This window comes from Mobula birostris, chromosome 12 (genome assembly GCF_030028105.1).
Source record: "Mobula birostris isolate sMobBir1 chromosome 12, sMobBir1.hap1, whole genome shotgun sequence".
NCBI classification, from domain to species: Eukaryota; Metazoa; Chordata; class Chondrichthyes; order Myliobatiformes; family Myliobatidae; genus Mobula; species Mobula birostris.
In genome coordinates this window covers 14,359,147-14,378,026 of record NC_092381.1, presented here as the reverse complement: position 1 = coordinate 14,378,026, position 18,880 = coordinate 14,359,147, and the positions used below count along the sequence as shown (strand labels likewise).

At 40.2% G+C, this 18,880-nt stretch overlaps 1 protein-coding gene across 5 annotated transcripts in view; it reads right to left on the bottom strand.

Moving 5' to 3' along the window:
* Nucleotides 1–1,384: 1,384 nt before the first annotated feature.
* Nucleotides 1,385–18,880, bottom strand: part of zzz3 (zinc finger, ZZ-type containing 3) — a 182,851-nt gene continuing 165,355 nt past the window's right edge. For all 5 annotated transcript variants that reach the window (XM_072273342.1, XM_072273340.1, XM_072273341.1 and 2 more), the window contains 3 exons: nt 8,106–8,240; nt 6,426–6,526; nt 1,385–3,879 (listed from right to left, as the gene is read on the bottom strand). In XM_072273342.1, coding sequence (XP_072129443.1) covers nt 3,735–3,879; nt 6,426–6,526; nt 8,106–8,240 — 381 coding nt within the window. In that variant the 3' untranslated portion in view covers nt 1,385–3,734. The remainder of the gene's footprint in view (nt 3,880–6,425; nt 6,527–8,105; nt 8,241–18,880) is intronic.

Below are 18,880 nucleotides of genomic sequence, written 5' to 3'. Positions count from 1 at the left end.
ACTTTACAAATCACTAGATCAACTGCATTTAGACAACTGTGTGCCATTCTGGTCATTGCACTATAGGAAGGAAATAGTTGTACTGGAGAGACTGCAGAGAAGTAGACAACAGGATGAACCTATGGCACACATGTTCAAGATTTTGTTGGCGCACAGCATGCAGTGTCACCCTCAATTCTCTAAACCCTATCCATAATAAAAAGGTATATAATGATGATCTTCACTGCCAAAATTAGAAACAAGGGATTTTTTTTTTTACAAGCTGAGTGCAGCGAGATGCTTTCACAGGAAATGTTTCACACTGGCTTGGCAGCAGCTAGACAGTTACTAAAACATGTAACATTGGATGATACATTTTGAAATCCTTGCAGACCTGTTGTACACATCAGTACAGTAATTTTAGTTAAATGTGACACATTGGAACCAGTACATTTTATCTGGCATGAAGAACGCTGTCTTGCTTTCCACTCTCTGGCCCCCACACGGCGTCCACTGACAGCAATGGCCAAGCTGTCTTTAGTTGTACCAACATAACCGAAAGTTCACTATTCTTCAGAAGATCATTTATACGGTTCGTAAGTATATTTCTTAAAGGAAAACTACAGGCTGCAGATTGCAATGATCCTAGTATAGATAAAGAACATCAGTATAATTTCTAGTAGTTTCGAGAGCGGCCCACAAAACGTCGCTGTATTTTGTGAGCACCATCTTAAGTTCAAGCCTCTGGAAAGACATTTCTGACTCGGAAGAGAGTGCTAGACACTGAAGAAAAACAAAGGGGGCCATTTTTTGGCCTGAAGTGCCTGACCCACCCCCTCAGAGAAACATTGATGACATTGTGATATTATATGCCCCTAACAAGGATGCCCTTTGAGCACATCTACAAAGGGCACTGCCACAAGAAAGCAGCATCCATTATCAAGGACCCCCACTATCCAGACCACGCTTTCTTGCTGTTGCCAAACGGACAGGGACACAGGAGCCTTAGGTCCTACACCACCAGATTCAGGAACAGCTATTACCCTTCAACCATCAGGCTCCTGAACCAACGTGGATAATTTCACTCGACTCAGCTCTGAACTGATTCCACAACCTATGGACTCGCTTTCAAGGACTACACAAATCGTTCTCAGTATTTTTCTGTGTTTTTTTTAATGCATAGTCTGTCTCCTTTTGCACATTTGGTTGTTTGTCAGTCTTTAAGTTCAGTTTTTCACTGATTCTATTGTATATTTTTGTTATACTGTGAATGCCTGTAAGAAAATGAAATCTCCGAATAGTATATGGTAATATATACTTGGATAATAAATTTACTCTGAATTTTTAAAAAATTGGTTAAATACAAATTTCCATTTGATTAAAACTACATAAGAAAGTTTCAGGTTTAAGTTTAATTATCATTCAAGCGTACATGAATACAGCCAAACGCAACAGCATCCCTCCAGGGCAAAGGTGCAAAGTACATTACCAACAGCTCACAGATACAGCACAAATGGTTATGATTTCAGAAAAAAAACATATAGTCACAAAGAGAAAAAGAGTAATAATAATATAGCCCAAGTCCCTGAGTTGCCCTAGTCCAGCTTGTTACTACACCAAGCAAACTGCTGGAGAGAAGCAGTAATGGGAGGGCCAGCCCCCACATAGCATGAAATTCAGCAGCACGCAGCCGGCTGCCGTGTCTCCTTTACCTGTGGCCACCGAAGATGACTCCAAAAGCTTGAGACTTTGTTCACACAACAACTGAGGCAACACAACTCCCCTTCCACCAGTGTCCCCAGTGAACCAGTGAACCGGACTTGCAGTATTTTCTGTTACCAATGTCGAACAGAGTCTTGCGATCACAATAAAAATGTCCAGGACAATCACACTACCCTGGCACAATGGTACACAAGTCCAGGTGACAACACAATAACAGCACGCAGTACGTCCAGCTCCATCGCTATCAAATAACTCGCTGATGGGGTGATGTTCTTAGTATCCAGCAGAGCCTTGCAATTGTAAAAAAGATGTAGAGGACGAACAAATACACCTTTGATTAGACCTGGAATGGCTGCTGTGTCCAAGCATGCTGCCATTTTATCAAATCCAAACTTACTGTAACAGTGCCGAGCCAACAAAAATCTGCTGTGTAAAGAGAACCGATTGTGTGTTAAGCTGTGAATTAAAGACAGGAACTATGATATAAGGAGACTAGTTCCACGTGGTTTTTATTTCTCACAGCTCTCCTGACAGTTGTACAGATCTGTATAAGAACATGTTGCATACACACAGATATGAGGCCAGAAAATGAAACCGTACAAAAATGTTCTATTCAATGCACAACTACTGGTAAAAACATTTGCAGCTGAAGCCCGTGCTCACTGCTGACTAGTTTCAATCATTTAAATACATAGTAAAAATACAATCTTTCAGCAAACTGAGCTTATGTGCAGACTACAAAAAAGGGAATTTATTATAATACTTGATTATCTTTTATAGGCAGTTTTGTTAATGAGTTGTATGGCCAACTCTCATTTTATGGGATTATGGTAGGGGCTCTATTGAATTTGAAGTGAGTGGGTGTGTGTGAGTGTGCATATACACACAAACACACACACACATGTATAGATATATAATGTATAAAGTGTACACTGTTGCTACCACTGTACTTAATTCACCATATTTTTTGTACACATTACATAGTCGTTTTATATCACATTACATCTAAAAACACGTTCACTGACGACTGACTTGTATTCAAACTTCAACTGTGCAGCTTTGTTTGTGGGAAGGATGCGGGAGGGGTGGTTTCAAAGAAAAATGCAGCCAGGTTTTATTATCGTTCCCAAGATTCTTTGCCTCATGTAGTGCTTTGTGTTGTTGCTTGGTGGAGGGACTGAGAGATGGAAGGTGAGAGACCTACTTGGGAGGAGGCAGCTGGTTACGTTCAGCAGACCCAGCGCACTGGATCATAACTAGACTCAGCACCTCTACCATCAACTTTACTAGCTCATTAAACTCTCTTATATAAAACATAAAACTTCCCTTCCGACACCAAAAGGCAGCCTTCTCTTTGTGTAGGTAGGACTATATACTACACGACATAATAGCAAATCTAATGTATCATGTGGTTCCATAAATACTCATCTAAATAGACATTTATCTACATCATTTTATGGTTTAAGAGAACAGTCAGTATCACAGAAACCGATCTCGCCTTTGGAATTAAATGACTGGGCCTGCTAGTTCTGCAACCTTCAGATCTTCCCTTCCTCTTCCATCTCCATCAACAGAGAGCAACTGAACTTTGAGTGACAGGGAGATAGAGAGAGGGAGGGGTGAGGGGACAGGGTAGGGGAGAGAAAAAGAGAGATAGGGAGGGGGGGAGAGGGAGAGGGGGAGAGGAGAAGGGAGAAGAGGGAGGAGAGAGAGAGAAGAGAGAGGGGGGAAGAAAATGGGAAAGAAAGAGGAAGAGAGAACATGCGTTGAAGGCATCTCAAGGAAACATGTTGCATGTTAGGAATGTTCAGCTGCCATTGAATGGTTTATAAAGGACCACAGGGAGCATGGGGCCACAGTTGAGGATGCCCATTGAAGCCATCAGTTGTGGGCACACTTGAAACAGCAGCTGGACCCTTCTGATCCGTGCATGGAATCAACAAATGGAGCCTTCTTCATCGTGACGCACCAAAGAGCATGAACCAACGCCCACTAGGAGTTTGTTTTCTTCCTCCCCAACTATGCCCTCTTCGTCATCTGTTTGCTGGGAAGTAATTTGGGTCAAGGTAATTGTAACTAGTGTCCTGAGACATGCAGTAATCTCTGTCCAGAAATGTCTCAGCTCTGTAGATAGGGTCCAACTGATGGTCACCCTTGTGAATCTCTGTTTCATACAGGCTGCATGGAAAGAGAACAAAAAGACAATAACCAACTTGGAACGATTTGAAACTGTACTTTAAACACAAGTCAACTTTAATTTCAACCCCATTCTCCCGCCTTCTCCCCACTACCTTTATCCACCTCACCAAATAAGAACCCATCAATCACTGCCTTAACTACATTCAGTGACATGGCTTCCACAGACCCCGTGGCAACAAATTCCACAGATTCACCACCATCTGGCTGAAGAAATCCTTCCTCAATTCAGTTTTAAAGGGATATCCCTTTGTTTTGAGTCTGTACCCTCAGATCCTACTTATATGTAACGCCATATTCTGAATTCTGTTACTGTTTTTCCCTTGTACCACCTCAGTGAACCAATGTGATGAAGTGACTGGTGTGATGACATGCAAAAAAAAGATTTTCTATTGTACATCGCCACACGTGACAATAACAAAATCAATTTACCAAATTAACTTGTTGCATACATATACAAAGCTGCTGTGGTAAAGACGAACTCAAGCTCTAAGACCAATTATTCTACTGGACTGAGCAACGTAGACAAAATGCTAGAGAAAACCAACAAGCCAGGCAACGCCTATGGGCAGGAATAAACAACTGTCATTTTGGGTTGTGACCCTTCCTTAGGATGGAAATATTTATTTCCCTCCATAGGTGCTGTCTGACCTGCTGAGTACCTCCAGTATTTTGTGTGTATTACTCAAGATTTCCACCATCTGCAGAATTTCTTGTAATTATATTCTGTTGGATTGAGTGCTCCAGATCCAATCTTCCGTGTGAACAAAAATATTGAGTTTGCTTGCCAGTGGAAATCATCTGCCCAACCTGAGAACTTGCTCAGCCATCAGGGTAGCATCAAATGCTGGAATCTGTGGTGAAGGATTTATTTACAGGACAGTAAATTTGATCCCTCAACCAGTCTCTTCCAAGTTACATGTCCATTAAGGGGTACACTTGGGACTGAATACAAAAACAAGGACATCGTGCTTCAAACACCTTTATGAACATCTGTTTTTAGGCTTCACTGCAGTATTGTGCTCACTGCAGATGAGGCCCCGAATGACAGCACAAGGGAAGGTTACCATAATGCTAGGGATGAGGGGGTTCAGTCACATGGTATTTTTGGCAGAATTTTTTGACACCAGGTAGCTTAATTCCTTTGCCATTTTCTTATTCTCTAGTATAAATAATTCTGCTCTTAGTGCAGAAGACCTGCAAAGAGGGCAGCAATTCTTGCCCTCAGTATTTTTTTTCCTTTTTACCATTCAGTGAGTGATCATCATAGATACAATATCAATTGAAACAAATGAGAGAACATCCTCTTTGATTCACATAACAGAGTAGCATCTGTTGAATGGTCAATTCTAGTTAGGTTGGTAGCGGGTGAAGCAGGGAGCATATATGCAGAAATCAGACAAGCATGTAGCAACCTAGGTGACTCCAATAAACGATTTTAATCTTCGTGTAGACTTGTAAGCTGTAAAGTTTAACTCATGACTGAAAATAGTGACCTTTCAAAGTGTGCTCAGAATAGGTAACTGCAGTAGTCTATCCTAGAAATAACAAAGGGCAGCATTCGATAGATTTAGTGATGAATGAGGGACCAGATCTAGCTAACATCTCAACACTGTACATCAAGTGTAAACCAAAAAATTAGTGAAACCAACAAACAAAATTAAGTGAAAATTAAATATAAATAGACAATGGTGGAGATATTTAGAGAGGATCTCTGGGGTGAGAAACAACACGAACATTTCAGATCAATGACCTTCCACCAGAACGAGGAAAAGCTGAAATTGAACTGTTTAAAGTTGCAAAAGGAGGGTGGAAGGAATGTCTGTGTGGGATTGGGGACCGTGAATGACATAAGGAGAGATGTTGCTGAGAGAGGGCGGGCAAGGTTCATTAATCCCTTAGTTCAATCGAAACTTTCTTCCATAAACATGATCTAAAAGTGGTTGTTGCTAAGGGAGGCACGTAAAACAAGAGCAGATATTTTACAGACATAAGGGACTGCTGGAATTTGCAGCAACAATCTGCTGAAGGAACTCAGCAGATCAGACAGCATCTACGGAGGGAAATGGAAGAACCATTCACTTAATGTTACCTTAAACCCGATAGTTTGGAATCTAGGTCTGGGCAAGGGCAACCACTGAACAATGGAAAAGAACGTTTCCATAATAAGTTTATCCATAATAAATATGTAGAAAAGATAAATGAACAGGAAAAGCAGTTGAGATATTCAAAATATATATTTAACATGATGAGAACCAATTTATGCCCAAAAGAACAATCGTGGATGACAGAAGAGGTAATGGACAATGTAAAAATCAGAGGTAAAGAATATAAAGAGTCCACAACTACAGAAGAGCCTGGATACGAGAGGTGATAGGAAGAAAATTACTGACCAAAGTATGGGTTCTGTTTCAGGTTACAGGTCTCCTGTGTATTTCCACTAATTTTCCATACAGATTGCAAAGTACCTTTACACAATAAGTTATGTGCAAACAGCCACAGGACTGAGTGCAGGTTAGATAACTTACCAGTCCGAGCAACTGTCACAGAAATCTACCGAGTTGTCCTGTGGGCAATCTTGACAATGCCATCGTAATCCAAGAATTGGCTCCATGCCACAGTTATCACACTGACAGTAAAAAATCAGATTTAAAATTATGTGAGAAGAGGTAATCACTTATTGCAATACAACAGCCGCACATGTTCACTGCAGGATCACATGCTACAAAAGAAAGAGAAACAATTACCAGCAACCAATACTGGAACAAACAGTACCAGGAGCAGATCAGTCAGCAGTACATCGAATCACACTGCAAGGGCAGGCACACCGAGCCTGCACCGAAGAGCCTGTTACACCAGTGATGTTCCATTTTTACTTCCCCCATAATCCCACAGTTGGCTCTTTAAGTTTGTTATAGCCGGGAGAAGTAATGGGGATAAGCTCCTACTACCTATTAAATGTTCCTAATGGCATGCGCCTCAAATCGCCTCTGACAACTAGAACAGCTAGGACACAACACCCATGGTGGACCCTGACTGACAGGCCAGCTATATTCCAATTAACTCCCTCAAGGCTGTACCACTCATGGACACACTACGGCAATATTTTGTAAAGGCAAGACAACATACTGCTTAACAGGGAATGCTTTCAGTTTTTACATACTTATTTATTTTATTTAGTGATACAGCACAGCAAAATGTGCCCGCACTGCCCAAGTTACACTCATGACCAATTAACCTACCAACCCATAGGTGGTCTTTGGGACGCGAGAGGAAGCCCACACAGTCATGGAGAGATTATACAAACTCATTTCAGACAGTGACAGAATTGTACCCAGATTGATGGCACTGAAACAGCATTATGCCCCAATTCTCGAGTCAGATAGAAAATAATATAAATACATCTACAGCTAATTAGCAGGAATCTGCAATTAGTATATTCATCAACACCACCTCTGTCACTGGGCCAAAGTGGGATGGTAACTACATATTATTCGCCTTTCCTCCAGGGAATGCCACTGCTCCATCTAGATATAATCACCTGGAAATTCAACCATATAGTTCCTTTTCTTGCCCGCCCCCTCCCCCCCAAACACAAGTACATATCTATTTTTTCACAAAATGAAAAATGATTTCAAGATTCACAATTTGACAGAGCAAGTCATGTCAACAGTCACCCATGTGCCTCCAGTGTGATTTCCACTTGAGGATATAATTCCCTCTACAATATTGCTTGCGGATCGTGCAGGAAACTTGGGCCACGTTGCTCCTGTGATACCTGTCACTGGTTATGCCTAGGACAACATATAGGAAGGGAATGAATGCACTAGACAGGGCACAGAAGAGATTCACCAGGATGATGCTCAGAATGGGGTACTTCAGTTAAGGAGGACAGACTGCATTAGTGGGCTGGTTTCCCTTGTCACTTTCAATAAAACCTTTTTTTTTGTGGCTTTACATAGGAAAAATCATTTTGCAAATTCACATTGTGGTCACAGAGTGTCATTCACCTGAGCAGCAAGAGACTACGATGTGCAAAACATCACTTAGCACTGCAGCACCAAGGAATTCTTCCTCCAGCTTGTGACCAACAATTCCACTTCTATTCCTCATTCACTGAGGACATTCACAGGCTTTCTAATTGAGGCTTTACCCCAGTGGTCAAAGGGTAGGGAGTGGGGTTCAAAATACACAATGCTTCAACCTACCTTATACCCAATATGTTGTACAAAACTGCTTTCCCCCTGTATTAGATCAAGTTTCTGCTTCCGCAGTTTCTTCAAGCATAGTAACTCTTTGTATTCTGCCATGTGTCGACATGAAGGTGGAATACTTTCTTCATCCTGAAAAAACAGACAAGAAATGCAAGCTGAAAAAAGAACTGGCAGATCAAGCACCATTTGTGGGGAGAGAAAGAGTTAGCTTTTCTAGTGGATGGCCTTGCATTAGACATAGAAAGAGAAAGTACCTGTAGTTTGTACTTGGTATTAAGAAAGGCCATACTGGTCTCACTCTCTAAGAAGGGTGGGGAGAAGCTTTGTTGCACTCTGGAATTCTGTACGGTGAGCTGTAGGCTCATTCAATGTGACCTGTCAGCAACTGATACTGGCATAAATGGGCCACAACTGGGAGAGCAACTGACAGTCAAAATGGATTATACTGAGCTTTAAAAGTACATTTCTAAGCAAGGATGTTCCTATAGTGGGGAAGCCTTAGACCAGAGGGCACTGCCTCAGAATAGAAGGATGTCCCTTTTAGAGACGAGGAGGAATTTCTTAAGCCAGAGGGTGATGAATCTGTGGAATTCACTGCTGCAGATGGCTGTGGAGGCCAAGTCACAGAGTATATTTAAAGCAGGGGTTCATAGGTTCCAGATGAGTAAGAATATCAAAGGTTATGGAAGAAGGCAGGAGAAAGGGGCTAAGAGGGACAATAAATCAAGCATGATGGAATGACAGAGCAGACTCAGTGAACCAAATAGCTCAATTCTACTCTTAAGTTTTATGGTCTAAGAAATGCCAGCCTTTCCATTATCCGCAAGCCTCATTTTAGATAATGAAGTACATCCAGATGGGTGTAAACACAGAAATATTTAAGAAGCACAGCACTATTCATGATTCTTCATCTGATATTATTGCTCTAGACTCAATACTTACCCGCCTATCACTGGCACAGCACGTGATGCAAGACCAACAGGTCACACGAGTCCTTCGTCATCACCTTCTACCCTTGCAATTTTTAAAAACCAACCTTATTATAGTCCCTTTTCATGACTGCAATACGCATCAAAGTAGTTTATTGCCAACTGCTTCTGACATGCATTCACTCTTATAACGTATTTGTGCAGTGTCCAATGTGATAATAACAAACAGCATGACAATGTTCAGGTAACAGGCCATCTGGGACAGTGGGTGAAGAATCCCGTACAGCTTTGAAATAGTGCCAAATGATTATCACTAAGGGTCTCGCCCAAAAATGGCAATGGGGCACCCCCCCCCCCTCGACTGTATACAGTGTCAGGGAATTATGCACTCTGCATTTTGCCCACAACCTACACTCTCTGTCCTGGAGATGCGACTGCCAGTGTTCAAGCTTAACTACGCAGGGACAACATGATGAAAATGAGAAAGCACACATCAATAAAAATGCAGAACATGTAGGAAAGTGTGTCAAAAATTTACAAACTGTCTATTTTGCATGTTCAGTTACTTCCGTAAAACTTTGGACATTGCCACAATATATCCATTCCACAAGTTTTTATATTATTTTATATACCTCTAATTATATTGTCAAAATGAAAAGTATTAAAAAATTGTAAAACAAAACCATTTGTAAATGGACCAACAGATGCAGTATTAAACCATACAGAGCATTCAAAGCCTGATTTGTCCACCCAACAAATCAGGCTGAGGAAGAAAAATGTGAGCCAGGGGTAAAATAATTCCAAGGCGACAGTGCACAGAAATGGAACTCGGGTGAGGCGTAGAAGAGGTCAATAGTCATGAAGTTGTAGTAAGACAAGGCTAACACAATATCCAGGCAAGGAGAGACTGCAGATAGAATGCTGGTGGCCCTTATAAGAAAGGGCTTCGAAGAGCATCACTTCCCTTTGAACACTGGGGTCTAGACACGATAAATGATCCAAGGCACACACAACTAAAACAATTACTTTACAAACTTCAAGGTACCACTGGTGCTCAGCTTGTAGTTTCTACTGACTTTTAACATCTCTATTGCGAATGACAATTGATTTTGCAAGTAAGATACACAAGCATATGCAACTTACAAATGGTCATTATCTGCAACTGATAAGCCAATTCTCGAGAAAAGAAGTATTTTTCTGTCCAGGCCACAGAACACTGTGGTGATAGGGGCCATGCTGCTCTTCTTGTGTACAAGTAAAATAAAGTGTAATTGAGCCATAAGCATGCATGTGTTCCCAGTCCCATTAGTTTATTTCATTATCGGAGATGATAGGAACAGTTTTAATAGATGGGGGCCTAAGACTTTGGCACAGTACTGTATTTGTCAACGTGGAGTGGAGAGCAAGTTTGTAAATCTTGATGGGAGGAAAGGATATTGGGAATAGCACTGCAGGAGGGGTAAAGGACAGGTGGCAGAGAAGCAGTGCTGGGGCGAAGCGTGGTGCAAATGCAGACACACCCAGCCTGAGACACTGGACAAGGCTATTTGATTCCAAACAATTGATTTATTTAGCATTACAGTATACCCCTCCCAAACAATGATTCCCCTCTCCATGATCTCTTCGCACTCTTTATCTGTATATGCAGTGGATGGGGGCTTTGATTATGTTGGTTACTTTACTGAGGCAGGAAAAAGTGTAGACAGAGCCTGTGGAGGGAAGGCAGGTTTCTTTGATGTGGCAAACTGTATTCATAACTCTGTAGATTTTCTTGCAGTCATGGGTAGAGCAGTTGCCATATTAAAGAACAATGCATTTGAATAGGATACTACAATGGGTTCTATTAATTTTCTACTGTTTTAAATTCTTGGTGACAAGATTCTGGGATATACGAGTTGATTGCTAGTGTCTATCCAAATTCAGGGCTTTCATCCTTCAAAGGATAACATCAAAATGCAATGCTTTATTAAGTACAGCAGCAAGACCTTTGCAATAATATCCAACATAATTTATCATTTCTCTTACTTTCATATAAAGGACTTGAAAGAAAGATTAAGGTTGTGACAGTTTATATTCACTATACCTTGAAGTAAGGCAGGAGACATGTATAGGACTGCTAAAGAGATTGGACCCAAGAGAATGAAACTGTTTCCTACTTGGCACTGATGACAGACTCAGGAAATTCAATAAACAGACAAAGCTTTGATATTAACACCACTTAAGTGTTGTGGAAGGTTTTCTGGAACATTTGTCCAAGAAATGGAAAAAAAACTATCAAAGGGAGATTGCATCTTCAATTGAAGAATTGAAGACTTTGTATAAAGTACAAACATTCTATTTACTTTGTAATAATTTTAGACAGAGCAGGCTTGTAAAGGAAGAGACAGGATTTAATGAATAGGGACACAGTGTAAGAACAAAACAGTAATGATAAACATACAAAACTAATCAGTTAGGTCACAGTCAGAGAAAGCACTGTGCATACTTACAAGCAGTATAAATCACAGAACATACATTGTACCTTTCTGTATGAGACCTTGTTTAATTTCTCCAGATATATTAGAACTCATTACTCTAGCCTAGCTTAAGAATTGAATGTTTTGGGAGAAGCTTGGAGGCATTTGCATATTAGTATTCTGTAAGTCTTTCAGGGCAAGAGTGATGAATCTGGAATTCATTGCCACAGACGGCTGTGGAGACCAAGTCACTCGGTATATTTAAAGCAGAAGTTGATAGGTTCTTCATTATTAAGGGCATCAAAGGCAGGAGAATGGGGTTGAAAGGGATAATAAATCAGCCACAATGGAATGGAGAGCAGATGAGGGGCAGAATAATGTTCAGTGTTGAATAACAACAGCTATGAGGTGAGACTTCTGTTAAAGGGCATGTTTCAACAGAAACATTAACAAATAATAACTTAATATTCTTTATTCTCCCCCACTCCGATCAGGATCTTGAAGAAACTGACAAACCTAAAATATGAAAATATCTGCAGATGCTGGAAATCCAAAGCAATACACAGAAAATGCTGGAGGAACTCATCAGGCCAGGCAGTATCTATGGAAAAGAGTAAATAGTTAATGTTTCAGGCTGAGATTCTTCATCAGTACTGCTTACTTTTTTCCATAGATGCTGCCTGGCCTGCTGAGTTCCTCCAGCATTTTGTGTGAAAAACCTTAATACTACCTCAGAGTAATTTATTTTTCTCACTTTCAACAAACAACATAAACACAATGGCACTAGTGTATTTTTATAAATGCGTAAGTTATGCACAATTTATGTTAATTTAAGTCAATGTTGATTTATGTCTGTCATGTTGTTAATGTAGTGTTGCCTCTGCATAAAATTAAGTTTTGTGGCATTAATATCCTATTTATGACAATAAACATGAACACATTCATTTATCAGCAAGAGGCATTTCTAACATAAAATAATCATAAAATATTAGACTATGGATCAAGGTTTGAAGAAAAACTTTTTGCTGTAGGGTAGTAGGCAGCCATTGATGCCAGGGCATCATGGGTTTGCGCCTCTGGTGGACTGTGTCCTCTCCAGGGCGCAAACCTGGGCGGGCAGATTTGAGAAACTGGTTGTTGCCCGTGCAGCGGGTTCCCACTCTCCACGTCACTGATGTAGTCCAAGGTAAGGGCAAGCACCGATACAGCTTGACACCAGTGTTGTCACAGAGGTTGCCAGAGTGAAGTTGTAAACAACATCAAACTGCCTTAGGGACCCCGGCTCCGGATTTCTTCCTCAGGATTTACTCCCAAAGCCTTTCCCATGGGTGGGTATGGCTACAAGGCAGCAGAGGCCTGAAATCAGAGTTTTCCTTCTAGGCAGGCTGCCACCCAAGGCTAACGAGCTCCACCTGCCCGAATTTTTGCTGCAAGGAGTGCAGAAATACACACAAAAAATTATTATATACAAAAACACAAGAGATTCTGCAGATGCTGGAAAACCAGAGCAACACACGTGTAATGAACTAGATGAGCATTTTGCATCAGTCTTCACTGTGGAAGACACTAGCAGTATGCCTGATGTTGTAGTGTGAAGGAAGAGAAGTGGGTGCAGTTACTATTACAAGAGAGGAGGTGCTCAAAAAGCAGAAAGACCTAAAGGTACATTAAGTCACCCAGACCAGATGAACTGCAATCTAGGGTTCTAAAAGAGGTAGCGTTAGAGATTGTGGCAGCATTAGAAATGATCTTTCAAAAATCATTGGACTCTGGCTTGGTGCCAGGGGACTGGAAAATTGCAGATGTCACTCCACTCTTTTAAGAAAGAAGGAAGGCAGCAGAAAGGAAATTATAGACGAGTTAGCCTGACTTCAGTGGTTGGGGAGATGTTAGAGTCAATTGTTAAGGATGAGGTGATGGAGTACTTGGTGACACAGGACAAGACAGTACCAAGTCTGCATGATTTCCTTCAGGGAAATTCTGCCTGACGAACCTATTGGAATTCTTTGAAGTGATTACAAGTAGGATAGATAAAGCAGATGTAGTAGATGTTGTATATTTGGAATTTCAGAAGAGGCTGCTTACCAAGTTAAGAGTTCAAGGTATTATAGGAAAGTCACTAACATGGTTAGAGCATTGGCTGATTGGTAGGAGGCCGCAAGTGGGAATAAAAGGATCCTTTTCTGGTTGGCTGCCAGTGACTAGTGGTGTTCCGCAGGGGTCGGTGCTGGGACCACTTCTTTATATGCTGTATATAAATGATTTAGATGATGGAATAGATGGCTTTGTTGCCAATTTTGTAGATGATACGAAGATTGTGGAGGGGCAGGTAGTGTTGAGGAAACAGGCAGGATGCAGAAGGACTTAGACAGACTAGGAGAATGGGCAAGAAAGTGGCAAATGAAATACAATGTTGGAAAATGCATAAATGTGTGGACTATTTTCTAAAAGGGGAGGTGATAAGAGAGCTTAAGGTTAAGGAACACTTAGGGAACAGTGATCACAATTTTGAAATTTGAGGGGGAAAAAAATAAAATCTAATGTGTTGGTATTTCAGTGGAATAAAGGAAATTACAATGGTATGAGAGGGAAACTGGCGAAAGTTGACTGGAAAGGGACATTTGCAGGAAGGACAGCAGAGCAGCAATGGCTGTAGTTTTTGCGAAAAATGAACAAAGTGCAAGACAGATACATTCCAAATAAGAAGAAATTTTTAAAGGGAAGAAGGACATTACCGTGGCTGACAAGTCAGAGCCAAAGTAAAAGCAAAAGAGAGGGCATACAAGGAAGCCAGAGGTAGTTGGAAGAGGATTGGGGAGCTTTTAAAAACTTGCAGAAGGAAATTGTGCGCTAATGTCCTCCTCAGGGGATCAGAGGTGAGAGGTTCAGCAACTTTAAATTCTTCAGCATTACCATTTAAGAGGATCTGTCCTGGGTGTGGAATGTAACTGCCATTACAAAGAAGACACATCAGCACCTCTATTTTATTAGACGTTTGTGCAGATTCAGCACGTCATCTAAAACTTTGACTAACTTCTACAGATGTGAAGTGGAAAGTATACAGTCTGGTATAGAAGCATCAATGCCCTTGAACTGAAAAACTAACAAAAAAAAGTGGATACAGCTCAGTCAATAACAGGTAACTGAGAATATTTACAAGGTGGGCTGAAGCAGGAAAGTGACATTCATCATCAATGACCGACACCATCCATGCCATGCTCATGTACAGGAACACTCTATTACCCCTTAACCATAAGGCTCTTGAACCAGAGGGGATAAGTTCACACACCCCCGACATTGAACTGATTCCACAATCTATGGACTCGCTCTTAAGGACTCTTATAACTCATTTTCTTGATATTTATTGCTTATAGATTTATGATTTTTTTTTGTATTTGTACCGTTTGTTATCTTTTGCACATTGGTTGTTCGTCCGTCTTTGTCATGATCTATTGTGCTACTTCATAGCTACTGTGAATGCCTACAAGGAAATGAATCTCAAGGCTGTACACGATGGCAAGGTTTTTTTTTTGAAGTTTTTTAGATTATGAGGATACGCAGTCCTCTTTTATTGTCATTTAGTAATGCATGCATTAAGAAATGATACAGTGTTCTTCCAGAATGATAACACAGAAACACAAGACAAGCCAAGACTAAAAAACTGACAAAAACCACATAATTATAACATATAGTTACAACAGTGCAAAGCACCGTAATTTGATAAAGAACTGACTATGGGCACGGTTAAAAAAAAGTCTCAAAGTCTCTCAAAAGTCCCATCATCTCACGCAGACGATAGAAGGAAGAGAAACTCTCTTCCTGCCATTAACTTCCAGCACCTTAAACTTGCTGATGCAGCACTCTGGAAGCACCCGACCACAACCGACTCTTGAGTCCGTTCAAAAACTTCAAGCCCCCGACCAGCCCCCGACACCGAGCACCATCTCTGCTGAGCGCTTCGACCCCAGCCCTGGCAACAGGCAAAGCCGAGGATTTGGGGCCTTCCCCTCCGGAGATTCTCGATTGCACAGTAGCAACAGCAGCGAAGCAGGCATTTCAGAAGTTTCTCCAGATGTTCCTCCGTGCTTCTCACATCTGCCTCCATCAAATCAGGATTGTGCATGGCCCCTACTTACAAATACAATATCATTTCGGAGCAGCTGCGTGCGCTGCATTGCGCCATCTTCTCCTCCCCTCAAGGTTGTATATGATTTGACAATAAATTTTTTTTTAATTTTATTTTTATTTGGATAAGGAATTCACAAATATCATGTACTTTTTTCACACATATAACCTTTTCCATTTTTTTATATGTATAAAACTACAATTATTTATACATTCTTAAGTACACATTGAGATGATATAAAAGGAAAATAAACATTTAAATAGATAATTATGTACTGTGGTAAATCTAACCTATTAGGCTAAGTAATGGAATTAGTTGTTAAGAAAAATGGTAATAATAGTTTCCATATAACCCTTCTGGGCCATTTCCACTGGTCCAAAATGTTGTATATAAGCCTATGTATCAACCATTGTAGGTGTTTATATCCTAATTTGTTCATGCTTGCTCCTGCCCGCAGACATAATTATCCAATCCCTATGTACTTATTTACTTAATTTTTTCATTTTTTTTTATCCCTTCCCCAAATCTTTTCCTTTACTTGTGTTAATTCTCTATTTTCCAAAAGAAAACAAAAAAAAACATTTAGACTAGGGGTGCTTACATTAGCAATATTACTGTGTTGTTGAGAAGAGCAGTATAAATCATTAGGAGAGTCATCTAAAGTCTACTCGCATTGGGGTTATATATTCAATCCATTTATTCCAGATTTGATAAAATTTTTCTTTTTGAGTTCTCAGGGAGTAAGTCAACTTTTCCATTTTAAATATTTCCAAGATAATTTCGTACCAATCTTCTAATGTAGGTGGTATTGGATTTAGCCATTTTCTAGTGACTAATTTCTTACTTGCCGCTAAGAGGGCCTGCAGCAACTTTATATCTTCCTTCTGTTCAAGAAACAATACATGCCCCAAATAGAGCGTCTCAAAGTTCAGAGGTATCTGGGACCTAAGTACCTTAACTAATGTTCTATGAATACCTTCCCAAAATAGACTTAATTTAGGGCAATCCCAAAAAATATGAAAATGATTTGCCTCCTTGGAGCCGCACCTTCTCCAACACATCACATTTGTATCTTTATATTTTTCCTAATATGGGGTCTTGAAGTATCTTATAATATTTTTCCAACAATGTTCTCTCCAAGTCAAAGAATTAGTCGAGGACCATTGAAAGCTGCAGATTTTCCCCCAAGCCTCCTCTGAAAGTACCAACCCCGCTTCTTTCTCCCACTTCTCTTTAATATACAGTGTATTTACAGTTTTAGCATGGGAGAGTGCATTATATAATCGAGAAACTGATTTACTAGGTATTGAACTGCAAGCCTAATTCAGAATCTTTAAAAATTCTAATTCTACTGTTGATAGGTCTGTATATCTACAACTCTGGTTAACATAGTTTCGTACTTGAAGGTACCTAAAAAAGTCATTATGTTCTAGGCCATGTTTGTCCTGCAGGATTCGGAAACTTTGTAATACTCTTTTATCTATAAATGAGAGGTAGGTTGTAAGACCTTTCTTTATCCATAGCTCAAATCTTTTATCTCCTCTGTTGGGAAGGAATTCAGTATCATATGTACACCATCTAAAGAGTTTTAACATGTTATTAATTCCACATGAATTAACCACCTTCTGCCATACTTTTAATGTAAGATTTATCCAAGCGTTTTTAAATTTTTCCAACTGGGCCATCAATCCTTTGTCAGCTATTGAGGCCTGAAGAGGAAAACTGTCAACTAGTCCAAATTCTATTTCCTTCCATCTAGCCTTATATTCCCTATTACACCAATATAACAGAGAGGTTATCTGTGAGGCATAAAAATAATTTCTCAGGCAAGGAAGAACCATACCTCCTCCTTCCTTCCCTAACTGTAAGGTGTTATATCGAATTCTAGGTTTCTTTCCTTGCCAAATGAAGCGGGAAATCCATTTGTCCCATTCCCTGAATTGATTATCATCCACCTCCACCGGTTAAGTACGGAAAAGATACAATAACCGAGGAAGAATATTCATTTTTATAGTATTTATCCTTGAATTTAAACTTAAAAAGGGGTTAAGATTCCATCTATGCATATCTGCTTTTATCTCTGAGATTAATGGCCCATAATTTACCTGTGACAGTGTTGAAAGATCCTTCGGCAGGGTTATTCCTAAATATTTTAATGATTTAGCTTCCCACTTAAGATCATATGTATCCTGCAACTTTTTGGATGGTGTATAATTTAGAGGCATAACCTGCGTTTTCTTTACATTTATTTTATAACCTGATATTTTCCCAAAGTCATCCAACAGTGTAAACAATCCTATAAATGATTTTTCTGGTTCACTCAGATAGACCAAAACATCATCTGCGAATAACGCCACTTTCTGTTCAATCCCTGCCACCTTGATACCTTCTACGATTTCGCTCTGTCTTATTAGTTGGGCAAGCGGTTCAATATATAGCGCAAAAAGGAGAGGAGAAATTGGGCATCCCTGTCTAGTGCCTCTCTCTAAGATGAAGGAGTCAGAGAGGTCCCCATTTATCTTAATTCGGGCTGTAGGGCTGTCATATAGAGTCTGAATTACTTTAATAAACTTTTCTTGAAAGCCGAATCTTCCTAACACTCTGTATAGGAATGCCCAACTAACCGAATCAAAAGCTTTCTCAGCGTCCAATCCTACTACCATTGTCTCTTTCTCGTTCTTATTAACCTGTTCTAATATGTGCAGAGTTCTCCTTATGTTGTCCTGTGTTTGTCTTTGTTGAATAAATCCAGTCTGGTCTAAATGGATTAGGCCAGGTAAAAGCTTTTCCAATCTGCGCGCTAATATAGATGTAAATAGTTTGTAATCTAAATTAAGAACACTAATTGGCCGATAATTGCCACATTCTAGTTTATCTTTACCCTCTTTAGGAATAACTGAAATAATCGCTTCTCTCCAGGAAGGTGGAGTTTCTCCTCTCTGCAAGATCCAATTAAAGGTGTTAAGTAGTAATGGGGCTAACTGTGTCTTCAGGGACTTGTACCACTCTGAAGTAAACCCATCAGAACCCGGGGACTTTCCAGCCTTTAACCTAGAGATGGCCATGTTCAGTTCTTTGACAGTTACTGGTTCTAATAAACTTTCATTTTGCAAATCTGTAAGTTTAGGTAGATCTAAAAAATTCAATACACTGTCTATATAGGGCTCATTGGGGGCCCGGGGTTGGGAGTACAGCTCTCGATAATATGTTTCAAAACTCTCTTGAATTTTCCCTATTGTACTCTCCACAAGCTTTGTC